This window comes from Antedon mediterranea, chromosome 10, assembly GCF_964355755.1.
Source record: "Antedon mediterranea chromosome 10, ecAntMedi1.1, whole genome shotgun sequence".
Taxonomy (NCBI): Eukaryota; Metazoa; Echinodermata; class Crinoidea; order Comatulida; family Antedonidae; genus Antedon; species Antedon mediterranea.
Genome location: NC_092679.1, coordinates 15809829 through 15824070, shown reverse-complemented (window position 1 = coordinate 15824070; position 14242 = coordinate 15809829). Strand labels below are relative to the sequence as shown.

The window sequence follows — 14242 nt, the reverse complement described above, 5'->3', positions numbered from 1 at the left end:
CCTGGTTTTATTCATAACTTCAATTTAAACACTGTAAACACATTCAACTTTCTAAAGATTATTCAAAACAATGTTAACTGCATTTTAAACACTTCTTTAATACATGTTTCTAAATATTTGGAAATTACATTGAGCGAATATTTTAACCATGGATCTAAAAAATATATTTTATAGATACTTGAATGTACGATAAATGTATTTATAATTTATCTATCCATTTTTTAAACTTTGTCTACACTATCAAATTAAAGTGTTATGTGCCCAAATATGGTAATGACGTGACGTCCTCGTGTCCATATATGGGCACATCACATTTGTCACAAAAAGTTTGATAGTGTAGACAGAGCTTTAGATTGTTTCAAACGTCAATCTTTCTTTGTTGCCATTAAGATGTTTTTATAATCGACATTAAAGCGTATAGATTAGTATTGCAAGAATTTTAAAATTGCTGCGAACACAAGTGTCACCACCAGTATTGTTTTACAAACTCTGAATTGAACACCATTGTTCGGTTCATCTGTTGTTTCCTCTAACACGACGGGAAAGATAAAATGTCCAAGAACTGGAAAATGATCTGATAGATCCGACATGACTCGTGTTCTTCGACATCTTTGTTCATCCGGAAAGCGATAACCAGGAAAGAGCGAGACACTACAGATTTCGAATGGTTGCGCCAGCGGTCGAATGACCTGAACACTGGAGGAATCTGGTAGCAGATGCTCGTTACTGTACAAGGCGTAATCGAGCCACTGCGACGTCTTATCTTCTATCGGTGTTCCGGGAAACACGTCATTTAATGATCTGTCGTACGTATAATTGAGTTCACCTATTCTTTCTGGTTCAGATGAGTGCAATGTATTGATGACATCCTCCGCGTGGTTTTGTGTATCTACCCAATCACAGTTGAGATCTCCAACATACATCACCGGTTCGTCTGCTGGAATACTTTGGCGCCTTTTGAACATGTACATTTCCTTAGCCTGTGCTACACGCACCGACTGTGTTTCAAACCTCTCCTGAGCCTGTAAATGTGTTCCTAATACATGATATCGCCTGGAGATATTTTTGACAGTCTTTTCAATTTCTACATACATTGCCCCTTTCCCAGATAAGAAATCAGTCGTGGAATATGCTGCATTGTCGTAAACATGTTGTGCTTTTCTGATAATCGGCCAACGGGATACTATAAAAACTCCACCGTTTTCTGGTTTCAAAATTGTTGTCGGCGTACCAACGGTTTCAGTGTAGTATACAAATCCATATTGGGTCAAAATGTCTCGAATCGTAAGACTGCTGTTAGAAAAACATCCTCCCATAAATACTTCATTAAAACAAATGACATCGACTTCTGGATGCATGCTAATCAGCTGTCGCACAATCCGACATGTTCTTTCTCTCTGACCACTCTGGTAGTACAGATAGCGTAGTTCCCATACGTTGTAACTGATAACTCTGATCTCATTTACGTCCTTGACTGGTACGAGTGGAATTGCTTCTGGTGACGCACACATGACTCTTTTTGTACCATTTGTCTTGCATTGGTTGTCGTTGAAACAGATGTATTCAAGTCCAAATTGGTCACACACAGATGTTTCGGTTCGATTACATTCTACATCTGAAATGGTATTAAACAATTAGATTTAAATGTAGATTGGACTCCAATTCTTCTCTTTGTGGCCTTTTCTCTACTACACTCAATACTGTACCGTAAACATACAGTAAGTCTTTGCAGAATCCTTCTAAACATTAGAAAAGGATCTCCGTCTACACACTTATATTTTACTTGTGTATAATTTATATTTTGTATGTGGAAAATAAAGAACAAACAACATTGAACTCGATGATAATCAACGGTACATTATAAGATATACTGGCACGTAAGTGGAACTGCACTTACCGACCCAAACACTTGGTCTGTCTCCTACAGACGATTCTTCGCAATCTGAAGTAGAAAAAAGAAGTGAAAAAATACATTAAAGATTGCTTCCTAACAAATGAAACTAACGATTAAGACAACTTGGCTCGTATCAACTTCATTATCAGACAACCAGTGGTTGCTGGTACCCATGTTTTTACAATTAAATCTGTACCTTGGTGATGGGCATTAAAGAGTGTCATCCTCAGCAGCCAACACGGCATAGATGATATGGAGGTGTACAGCAGCAGCAAATACACTTTACTATTGAGTTTATCAGTGCTACTAGTTTCTACCGACCAATGGTAGGTTTTTTTCTCGTCCCTAACTCAGTTGAACTCTTATGGATATTCTAAAAATGATAAATTAATTGGACTCGTACCTTGTGAAACGCTACCTGAGATGATCACAGCAATTATTAAACTAAGAGATAATCGTACGACCAGAGAAGATGCCATGTTGTTACTTTACGTACTTACAGTTCAAAGTTATTTAAAGGGTGTGATGTATTCGGTAGCTGCTTTTTGTTTGATGTGTGTGTCGGGCGATTGGACTCTGATCGAATCTGTCAAATTTTGTATCAATAATTGATAGGCCCCGATGATTATTTGTCACACATTAACATCTTATCCTTATGTACTGCTAATGCGTAAGATGTTTGTGTTGTGGGATATAATGAAAATTAGTTATTTAATTACTTTGTCCAATAATCTCACAATGGTGAGGAGTATCACTTAATGAAACTCTCTCAGGTGAAAGATATTATTAAACCATAGTATTTGTTATATTGATGGTAAACTTAAATTTCTCTATAGACAAGCAACTTTTCTTCGAGAGAAGGAAAGAAAAATTATTTGGTATGCCCTCATTCAAAACACTTTGACTATGCGGGTTCATGGTACACTGTAACACCAAAAGCACTACAAAACTAGAACGACTTTCCGAGAGTGCATACCTAGAACGCCTAAAAAATAAACCAGTAAAATTCTCCTACATAAGATTTTACCGAAAAAATATATATAGTTTTTTTGTTTCTTAATGCTGTGTGCGATTAGGCTAATTACACTACAGCCATGTGTATGTGAATTTGGTGTAATGGTTATGTAACCAGCCTTTCAATAGTTTCAGTTGACTAACAGAACAGCAAGCAAACGGGTAAATTTGAAAAGAAATAGGTTTTTTAAAACTACTTGTAATAAAAAAAATAATACTTTCAAAAGCCGGTGAGCAGTCTTAATGTAACAAGTAAACTGAAATTGCATTTTTCGAGAACTATTTGTCCAAAAAAAAAAATCATTTTTGGACAAGAGGCAAGGGTTATAATTTGTGATTTGTAATTTTGAAATTGTTAATACACCAATTTTCTTGAATTTTAATAGGCATGGTATATGCTTATCTACACGAACAAATTCAGATTGATAACTTGAAAGTTGTAGGCGCTATCGTGCTAACAAACAAACATACGACATACATACAAACAAAGTATGATCGACTACATATTCCTCCTTGACGGAGTAAATAAACTGGAGATTATGCAATGGTGAGATTTATCGTAGGAAAAAAGGTACTAGATAGCTTAGGGCTATGTGTGTTGACGATAGGGTGACTAAAATTAAATTGAAAAATGTCCACAAAAAGCATCATGTCTTAGTAATAATCTTATCAAGGCTGAGAAGCAACATGCACATGGTACTCGACAAAGTTATTTTAATTTCGTTCCACTAATCTCTTCCAATGGTATAGATGGTACATTTATGCTTCGGCAATGAAAGAATGGAAAAGGAACTGAGAGTGTAAATGTATTTCGAAAATTAGTAAAAATCTCGCATCGAAACGGCATGGCATCTAAATTTAATTTACGAAAAAAACACGAGTTATTGGTATTCTTCAACTATCCTGATCATAATCATTTACTTTAGTTCTTTTATATATCTTTTATGAGTTTTTAACGGTTTTTAGTCGCGTGCAACTCGACTCTACAGTCGGTCGGATGGTCGGTCAGTAAACACTAACTAAAATTTGAGCACGCAACTGCAGCCATGTATATGGCCTTGTTAAATATTTCAGAAATATGTTAAACATATAGTTCTATACGGTTTTAAATATTTTAAACATTGTTTTATGTTGTTTGTTTTTTGCGTATGTGATTTTGATCGAATGGTAAATAATCAGATGTTATTATGAGAAGGCGTAATTTCCTGCCATCATGTCCTATTGTTTTTATCTTTATATAGAGCATACCAGTTCTCATGGTCTCTTATGAGCGGATTGGATGTTTGGTCCGGCTAATCTTTAAAACAATCGCACTTTAAACAATAACTATTCATAATTATGTAAAATCATTGGAACTGTTCATTAGTTATTTCCTAAAGAATGTTTTAATAGACATTTTAAATGTATGACACTTATAGAATATCTTTCATAATAAAATAAATGTTAACATTCTATACAAAGTTCATGATATTATCATCCACTTATATTTTAATTTTTATTTATTTTATTTCACTCCAAACCAATAGCGAGTCATCGCCACTAACAGGCACAATATGGCAGTCTTCATTTATAAAAATCAGTCATTACTTTTTGTCTGTCTATCAAATTTTCATTTTATTTTGTCTTCCAAATTCAGTTAATTTTCTGATGTAGACCTATGGAACAGGAGGATGTGTTATGTGCCCTATAATTGAGCACAATGAATGTCTATTCTGAGTTACTTATTAAAATAACTATTCAAAGTTCATGTATTGTTTTTTGGGATTCCGACATATAGGGATCAATTCGATTTGAACAGCATTTCATCCTTTCCCTCGCGTCGAGAATGTCCATCAAATGTTTGGAATTCGGTCTCTCGGCGGTTCTTTTATCGCCGCTACGTTCGACGTCTAGAAGGTAACAAAGAAATGTCGTGTCAATTGCCATGTGATACACAGCAAAGAAGCTGTCGGCAACCATGTATGCAACTAATGTCATCAACAAAATTGGTGCCAAATAATGCAATTCTAAAAAAAATAAAATCTCGTCAGTAGAAGATTCCACGTGATTGCTAAAATATAACAAAGCTACGCACACCGTGCCTAGAGTTATCACCAATTTATCGACGAATAACATGAAGCCGGTAATTCCACCAAGGATGATGTTTTGTTCAATGTTTCTCATGAGAAGATTGAAAGCGTTTCTTCCTGATACACGAAAAATCTGTCCGTGCAAAGCAATTTCGACATAAGCGTTGCGATTTATATATTTAAGCATGCCCTTACAACAACAGAAACAGCATTCACAGCACTTGCAAATAAACTTGGCAGTTTGTGCATCGGTTGCTTGGCGTACAGCAATTTCTACGCATCTACGAATTGGTTGGATGATTGTTATAACAAGCGAACCAAAAGCGAGAGATCCAATATGATAACGAATGCATCTCCAAAAAGATAGAACTATTGGAAATGATTTACCATTTGGTTCAGTTTTAAACTCCCAATAATGACATGCGAATGCTCCTGCCAATGTCATTTCTTCTAGAGAACTTATGAAATTCACAATCCAAAATAGCCCTACTAGGCTGTACGCTAGAAAGTAGTAAACATAAGTTGGAGCAAGGTTCACAGAGACCAGGACGCAATCAGCTGTTTCGTAAACTTCTGTTGGATCACAACTTTCTCCATCTGAATATTGGCTGTAGTATCTTGCATTTGTTATCTGGTAAGGGGAGTTTGAAATGGATGATATTAAGACAACGCTAACACACCAGTAAGTCAGAAAGGCAAGTTGGACGACTACCAGTATAATAGGGAATATGAAAGGACGGGGCATTGATGAAACAGCTTTGCTCGCCTCTTTTATCAACAAAATTTGAATCGGAATGCGTTTGATTAGAAAAATCGCCAACAAAGTCACGATTCCTGTAATTACACTCAGGATAATGGCTGTTATGTACCAGATTTTCTCCATTTTAACGTAATTCGTAAGCTCGTCATAACCATCAATTTCAATCGAATGCGAAATGCAATCGTTTTCTTTATATTTAATGCAGTTTCGTTCTTTCCAACAAGAGTAAGTTAAAAAGACCATGGATATATATACCATCACTATTCTACTCCAAACTAAAAAGGCGACGCAATAGCGAATTAATACAATGTAAATCAGAGAAATGAGCATAGGCATTGTTATTCCAACAATCATATAAGGCATTATTATTTGCTTTAAATATTCGACTGTTCTGTTAAAACGTTCATGTCTTTGATAGAAGTCTAATATCTTAAAAGCATTATCAAGAGCATCATCTGTAATTGTTCGGTTATTTGGTGTTGTATCATTTCCTGCCCACTCTTCAGATGTCAAGAAATTTGGAAAACAACGATCAACTAATGGTTCACTTTCTGTGTAATAGTTTGCACATTTCTTCGTGTCTAAAAGATATTGTATGGTGGCATCTCCCTTTTCCACTTCATCTTCTGCGTCTATGTCATATTCACAAATAAAATCGTTCCAGTCAATATCAGTAACATTCTGTTCATCTAGTTGATTAGAATATTTAACTTTGATGGCATAGTTTTCTGTTGGACAATTTTTTACGCAAACTTGACCAGATCCTGGACATTCGAATGTCGAAGGTTGGGCCTCCTCCAAACACTCCAAATAGTCAAAGAAAAATAGATACGGTCTGTCAGCAACTGCTTCTGATATACCACACACCTGGTTAAGATAGTCTATTGGGTAAATTAATATATCTGCGTTACCTTTCTTGAAACCGATGGCACTGATCACTCCAAGTCCAGCAACGAACAGACCAAATGTCAAGCAACATTTCATATCTGTACACTTTCTATTAGAAATTGGACCAGTAAAGTTCGGATCGTAGGCTATTGGCTCACCATAATCATCATTTGAACTATCACTGTTTCGTCGTTCACTCATATTGTGGTGTTTTGTACAATATATATTATGTCTCTAATGTTGCGGTTATATAACACAGACATTATAAATGTATCTCCATGATAGTAACTCGGCATGTATAGACTTTGGATTATAGACTACATTATCTTTATATAAGTGATTAATTAGTTCTTTTTTCCAGTTATGTTATTTTGGCAAACCCTTTCTGCAACGTTGAGACTTCTATGTCCTGACGTGTTTAACCATTATGTATTTAAACTTCGTCCTCGTGTTTAGTCCGAATCGCATACCGAGCTGACAATGCGTTTACTGCTAATTATAACACACAGTTCCATAAATCTACTTGTTTTCTTTTGTTGAATTAACGAACTTGTTTTTACTCGTAATGCCGTAGTAGGCCCCATACATACAATGCAATTCTAATTTAATACGCAGGTATCATGAGGGAATTTAAGCTACTGTGGAAAGAAAGTAGTAGCCTAAAAAGCGCAAAATCGTGAAGCTATCCGAATTGACGGCATGTTGATGGTGAGGAATCGGGCTGGGATAAGAAGGCATAAGTTCGAAACCGGTTCTGGCTAGATTTGGCAAAATGTTTTTACGGTCTCTGCCTCGACATCCGTATGGTAATTTCCAACAAACTTTGTACCATGATTCGCATATACATTCGCGTATCGCTACTTTCTAGTATCTTACTGATTGATAGTTTGTAATGTTATTGTTAGTACAGTATGCAAGTAGGGCCTACAGTATTGACAACCATATTTAACTAGTGATGTAAATTTTATTTGGTGTTTCATTTTGTTATCTTTTAAGAGGTTCTTATACGGGTTTTAAACATTGAAATACCATAAGTTGGTTATTGATTTATCTTAAATATTACCTAGTATTAGGTAATATTATACGATATTATATATTATTACGATTTACAGATATAGGATTAAAAACCATCATCTGGTTTTAGGTTCAGTATTTATAAATTGAAAATTCTTTGCGAAAGAAACAAAAATTAGCGAAACTCTCGGAAAGGTTATTTTTGCTAATTGCTTTTTCGTAAAGAATTGCCGATTTATGATTTAAACTACAGATATAATAATAATATAATATATTTTTATTTTACGTGTGTATTATATTGAACAGAACACATACTTAAGGATGGAAAAATACTGTTAATTGCATGAGATGTTTGTATTGTTATATTAATGACAAGTTCACTTACGTGTAATTAGGTTATATGCATTATCATGCATATAACCTCTTGATTCTGTCAAAATCTTTATTAGGTTATATGCATTATCATGCATATAACCTCTTGATTCTGTCAAAATCTTTATTTATTGGTTATCCGCCTCAAGCGGATAACCTTTGTTATTGTAGTGTTACTTTTTTTTTTTATTATTCTTCTTTCTTTCTCGGATTTTGTGTACGCGTTTTCTCTTGAACGTGTTAACATAACATTTTGTAACTTGGTCAACATATAGACAATTAACTGAAGATGTACTGCGAAGCTTTTTGACAATGTCAGATCCGCGTAGCGTAAGTTACGCGCGATTTTCTGAAAATCTTAAATCGGTCATAACTTCGAAACCGATAAATATTTTTTAACGAAATTTTCAGCCACGTTTTCTTCACATCAATGGCTAACTTTTTCGCTCTTCAGCAAATTTTTGAACACTAGAAAATCTGCGCGTAAACTGCGTTTGAAATTTTAAAATGCTCCTAATTTGTGCACGCTGTTTCTCTGTAACGCGTTAACATAACATTTTGTAACTTGTTCAACATATAGACATTTTACTGAAGTTGTCCAGCCAAGCTTTTTGACGATGTCAGAGCCGCGTAGCGTAAGTTACGCGTGATTTTCTGAAAATCTTAAATTGGTTATAACTTCGAAACAAATGAATATTTTTTAACGTCATTTTCAGCCACGTTTGCTTCACATCAATAGTTAACTTTTTTAACGCTATCGCAATTTGTAACATTAGAAAGTGCGCGCGTAAATGGCGTTTGAAATTTTAAAATGCTTCAAATCAATTTCTGATTAAATTAGAGCACGATTCAGGTCATTTTAAGCGTTTAAAAAATTGCCACTGGTGCGCACATTTTTACGCGCGCACGGCGCAGGAAACAGGTATGAGCATTTCTTTTCCACGATTTGTGTTTTTAAATCTTCGGTTAACAATTTTACGTTATTTTATTCACTTTTCAACTTCAAATGGCGTTCTACGTGCACGTTAAACATGACAGGTTGCGCACGAAAACGTCAACAAATTGTGAAAATGTTGCAAAATATGTCTACTTTTAAAAATGACACAGTTCATCAGAATGCAAGGTTACCCCCATTTTTTATTTTAATTTCTTGCAGTGTATGAATCATAGGTCTGATTTATTATAGTGTTGAATGCTAAAACGTGTTTGATGGCTACATTATTTGCATATTAAATGTAATTTTTGAAATAATTATCAACAAACAAACATAAACATATTCAAAGAGTAAAACAATAAACATAACGTTTATCTTTTTTCTTTACATGTTAATATATAAAACTTGAAAGTATGCACTTTCATAATATGTCACTGTTTAAAATTTGTGAAGATTTCATCATAGTAAAAATTATGATTTAAGTTCGATATGTAATAATCAACTTGCATCGAGAGGGTTCACGACATACCGAATGAACTAGGACTCTTCCTTCGGATTTTCTTCAACAGGTGCTCATATGGCTCGATGTGTAGTGCAACCGACTTTGGTATTAGAGGTACCGGGATCGAATCCCATCACGGGAAAGCAATTAATTAAAAGGATTTATTAGGTTATTACACTGAAAGGGAAGTTTTAATTTTGAATAAGCTACTTTTTTGGAAAAGTCATAACTGAGAAGTACTTTAATACGCAAGATACGTTTTGTTGCGGGCGGATAACCAAACTCGTCCTCAAGTGACGAGTTTAAGTTCTAGTTATTCTTCTTTCTTTCTCAGATTTTGTGTACGCGTTTTCTCTTGAACGTGTTAACATAACATTTTGTAACTTGGTCAACATATAGACAATTAACTGAAGATGTACTGCGAAGCTTTTTGACAATGTCAGATCCGCGTAGCGTAAGTTACGCGCGATTTTCTGAAAATCTTAAATCGGTCATAACTTCGAAACCGATAAATATTTTTTAACGAAATTTTCAGCCACGTTTTCTTCACATCAATGGCTAACTTTTTCGCTCTTCAGCAAATTTTTGAACACTAGAAAGTCTGCGCGTAAACTGCGTTTGAAATTTTAAAATGCTCCTAATTTGTGCACGCTGTTTCTCTGTAACGCGTTAACATAACATTTTGTAACTTGTTCAACATATAGACATTTTACTGAAGTTGTCCAGCCAAGCTTTTTGACGATGTAAGAGCCGCGTAGCGTAAGTTACGCGTGATTTTCTGAAAATCTTAAATTGGTTATAACTTCGAAACAAATGAATATTTTTTAACGTCATTTTCAGCCACGTTTGCTTCACATCAATAGTTAACTTTTTTAACGCTATCGCAATTTGTAACATTAGAAAGTGCGCGCGTAAATGGCGTTTGAAATTTTAAAATGCTTCAAATCAATTTCTGATTAAATTAGAGCACGATTCAGGTCATTTTAAGCGTTTAAAAAATTGCCACTGGTGCGCACATTTTTACGCGCGCACGGCGCAGGGAACAGGTATGAGCATTTCTTTTACACGATTTGTGTTTTTAAATCTTCTGTTAACAATTTTACGTTATTTTATTCACTTTTCAACTTGAAATGGCGTTCTACGAGCACGTTAAACATGACAGGTTGCGCACGAAAACGTCAACAAATTGTGAAAATGTTCCAAAATATGTCTACTTTTAAAAATGACACAGTTCATCAGAATGCAAGGTTACCCCCATTTTTTATTTTAATTTCTTGCAGTGTATGAATCATAGGTCTGATTTATTATAGTGTTGAATGCTAAAACGTGTTTGATGGCTACATTATTTGCATATTAAATATAATTTTTGAAATATTTATCATCAAACAAACATAAACTTATTCAAAGAGCAAAACAATAAACATAACATTTATCTTTTTTCTTTACATGTTAATATATAAAACTTGAAAGTATGTACTTTCATAAAATATCAGCGTTTAAAATTTTTGAAGATTTCATCATAGTAAAATTTATGATTTAAGTTTGATATGTAATAATCAACTTGCATCGAGGGGGTTCACGACATACCGAATGAACGAGGACTCTTTCTTCGGATTTTCGTCAGCAGGTGGTCATATGGCTCGATGTGTAATGCAACCGACTTTGGTATCAGAGGTACCGGGTTCGAGTCCCGTCACGGGAAAACAATTAATTAAAAGGGTTTAGTTGGTTATTACACTGAGAGGGCAGTTTTAATTTTGAATAGCCTACTTTTTTTGGAAAAGTCATAACTTGGAAGTACTTGAATACGCAAGATACGCTTTGTTGCTGGCGGATAACCAAACTCGTCCTCAAGTGACGAGTTTAAGTTCTAGTTTATTTATTCTTTCCTTAGCACTATTTTGTCCGTGAATTATCTTGATATCAGTTTCATCTATTTAAGTCAATTTTTCAGAGTATATTCCTTATGGCCAGGAATCGATGTGGTTATATTTTCACGATGCGTAATCAAAAATTACGCGGTCTACGCGCGATTTTACGAAATCACGTTTGTAATCATATCTTCACAAGCATGAATCACAATTAAACAAAATTTGGTACTCATAAATTTCAGGTCATATTTCATCATATGGCAATACAATTACGTGCGTAGCGCATATAACGCTTGCGTACGCGCGCTTAAAATGTTCAAAATTGTCAAAATTTATTTTCGATGAAATTAGAGTACGTTTCAGGCAATTTTAAGCGTTTAAAAAATTGCCATGAGTGCGCAGATTTTTGCACGCGCACTGCGCGTTATACGTTAATGCGCACTCTTTTTGTCCGATTTCGGTTGTACAACCTTTCTTTAATAATATCATCATATTTTATTCACTTTTCAACGCGTAATTGCCTTATACGAGCACGTCAAAAGTGACAGGCTACGCACGTGTAAGTTAACAAAATGGTGAAAATATGCTAAATTTTAAAATTAATATAGATCGTCAGAATGCTCGGGAACACATATTTTTTATTTCATTTTCTTGAAGTGTATGTATCTTATGTATGATTTATTATTAAACTAAGGGAACAAAAGTTGATTAAGCCATAATTAATTGCATATTAAATTTTAAAAAATTCATTTCGACAATCAAACAAATTATGACATTTTCTTAGGCCAAAATAACAAACTTAACATTAACTTTCTTCCTCCAAAAGTTCATATATTAAAGTTAAAAGTATATAGTTTGACAGTGCATCATTTTTGTACATTTTTAGAGATGTCATCATAGTAAAAAATTATAATTCATTGCGGTATGTAATAATCTATCTGCACCAAAGTGGTTACTGCATAGTAAATACACGGAGGAATTTTTCTACAATTTTTAGACAGTTGTGCATGGCTCGGTGGTGTGTGCTCGTGTCTATGGCACTCAAGGTACCGAGATCGAGTCTCACCTTGGGAAACGAAATAAGATTTTTTTTTTATTATCCGTATTGTTTGTTCAAATTTATTTCTTAGTGTATATATTATACACATGATTTATAATGAAATCTAGATAAAAAATAACTTATGTCTTTATTATTATGTAACAGCAAATGTGGTTTATGACATTATACGCAGAGGGATCTTTGATCGGATTGTGATACCGGCTATTGTATTCGCGTTAGCAAGGTCCTATCATATATTATAAATAATTAAAGAATCTGAGAAAATCAATGAATCAAAATATCTTTTAAAAATCAATTATCTTTATTAAAATCAATGCATATAACCTATAATTCGTCATAGTGACGAATTAAATCTAGTTTATTAGGTTATATGCATTATCATGCATATAACCTCTTGATTCTGTCAAAATCTTTATTTATTGGTTATCCGCCTCAAGCGGATAACCTTTGTTATTGTAGTGTTACTTTTTTTTTTTATTATTCTTCTTTCTTTCTCCGATTTTGTGTACGCGTTTTCTCTTGAACGTGTTAACATAACATTTTGTAACTTGGTCAACATATAGACAATTAACTGAAGATGTACTGCGAAGCTTTTTGACAATGTCAGATCCGCGTAGCGTAAGTTACGCGCGATTTTCTGAAAATCTTAAATCGGTCATAACTTCGAAACCGATAAATATTTTTTAACGAAATTTTCAGCCACGTTTTCTTCACATCAATGGCTAACTTTTTCGCTCTTCAGCAAATTTTTGAACACTAGAAAGTCTGCGCGTAAACTGCGTTTGAAATTTTAAAATGCTCCTAATTTGTGCACGCTGTTTCTCTGTAACGCATTAACATAACATTTTGTAACTTGTTCAACATATAGACATTTTACTGAAGTTGTCCAGCCAAGCTTTTTGACGATGTCAGAGCCGCGTAGCGTAAGTTACGCGTGATTTTCTGAAAATCTTAAATTGGTTATAACTTCGAAACAAATGAATATTTTTTAACGTCATTTTCAGCCACGTTTGCTTCACATCAATAGTTAACTTTTTTAACGCTATCGCAATTTGTAACATTAGAAAGTGCGCGCGTAAATGGCGTTTGAAATTTTAAAATGCTTCAAATCAATTTCTGATTAAATTAGAGCACGATTCAGGTCATTTTAAGCGTTTAAAAAATTGCCACTGGTGCGCACATTTTTACGCGCGCACGGCGCAGGGAACAGGTATGAGCATTTCTTTTACACGATTTGTGTTTTTAAATCTTCTGTTAACAATTTTACGTTATTTTATTCACTTTTCAACTTGAAATGGCGTTCTACGAGCACGTTAAACATGACAGGTTGCGCACGAAAACGTCAACAAATTGTGAAAATGTTCCAAAATATGTCTACTTTTAAAAATGACACAGTTCATCAGAATGCAAGGTTACCACCATTTTTTATTTTAATTTCTTGCAGTGTATGAATCATAGGTCTGATTTATTATAGTGTTGAATGCTAAAACGTGTTTGATGGCTACATTATTTGCATATTAAATATAATTTTTGAAATATTTATCATCAAACAAACATAAACTTATTCAAAGAGCAAAACAATAAACATAACATTTATCTTTTTTCTTTACATGTTAATATATAAAACTTGAAAGTATGTACTTTCATAAAATATCAGCGTTTAAAATTTTTGAAGATTTCATCATAGTAAAATTTATGATTTAAGTTTGATATGTAATAATCAACTTGCATCGAGGGGGTTCACGACATACCGAATGAACGAGGACTCTTTCTTCGGATTTTCGTCAGCAGGTGGTCATATGGCTCGATGTGTAATGCAACCGACTTTGGTATCAGAGGTACCGGGTTCGAGTCCCGTCACGGG

At 34.2% G+C, this 14242-nt stretch overlaps 2 protein-coding genes across 2 annotated transcripts; both read right to left on the bottom strand.

Annotated features, from left to right (window-relative positions):
* Positions 1-315: 315 nt before the first annotated feature.
* On the bottom strand, positions 316-2373 carry LOC140061281 (sphingomyelinase C-like). Its single transcript, XM_072107789.1, has 3 exons — positions 2298-2373; positions 1898-1942; positions 316-1615 (listed from the first exon to the last, which is right to left on the bottom strand). Exons 1-3 carry the CDS (start codon positions 2371-2373, stop codon positions 423-425), a joined length of 1314 nt encoding a protein of 437 aa, XP_071963890.1. The 3' UTR covers positions 316-422.
* A 2272-nt stretch (positions 2374-4645) lies between these two features.
* Positions 4646-6826, bottom strand: LOC140061279 (choline transporter-like protein 2). The gene has a single exon (XM_072107788.1). The coding sequence runs from the start codon at positions 6824-6826 to the stop codon at positions 4646-4648; it is 2181 nt and encodes a 726-aa protein (XP_071963889.1).
* Between the last annotated feature and the right edge of the window lie 7416 nt (positions 6827-14242).

Coding starts and splice junctions, on each gene's coding strand:
- LOC140061279 (XM_072107788.1), bottom strand. CDS start 6,826: ATGAGTGAACGACGAAACAGTGATAGTTCAAATGATGATTATGGTGAG.
- LOC140061281 (XM_072107789.1), bottom strand. CDS start 2,373: ATGGCATCTTCTCTGGTCGTACGATTATCTCTTAGTTTAATAATTGCT. Junction 1,943..2,297: donor CTCAGGTAGCGTTTCACAAG/GTACGAGTCCAA, acceptor TTTCTACTTCAG/ATTGCGAAGAATCGTCTGTA. Junction 1,616..1,897: donor CAGACCAAGTGTTTGGGTCG/GTAAGTGCAGTT, acceptor ATACCATTTCAG/ATGTAGAATGTAATCGAACC.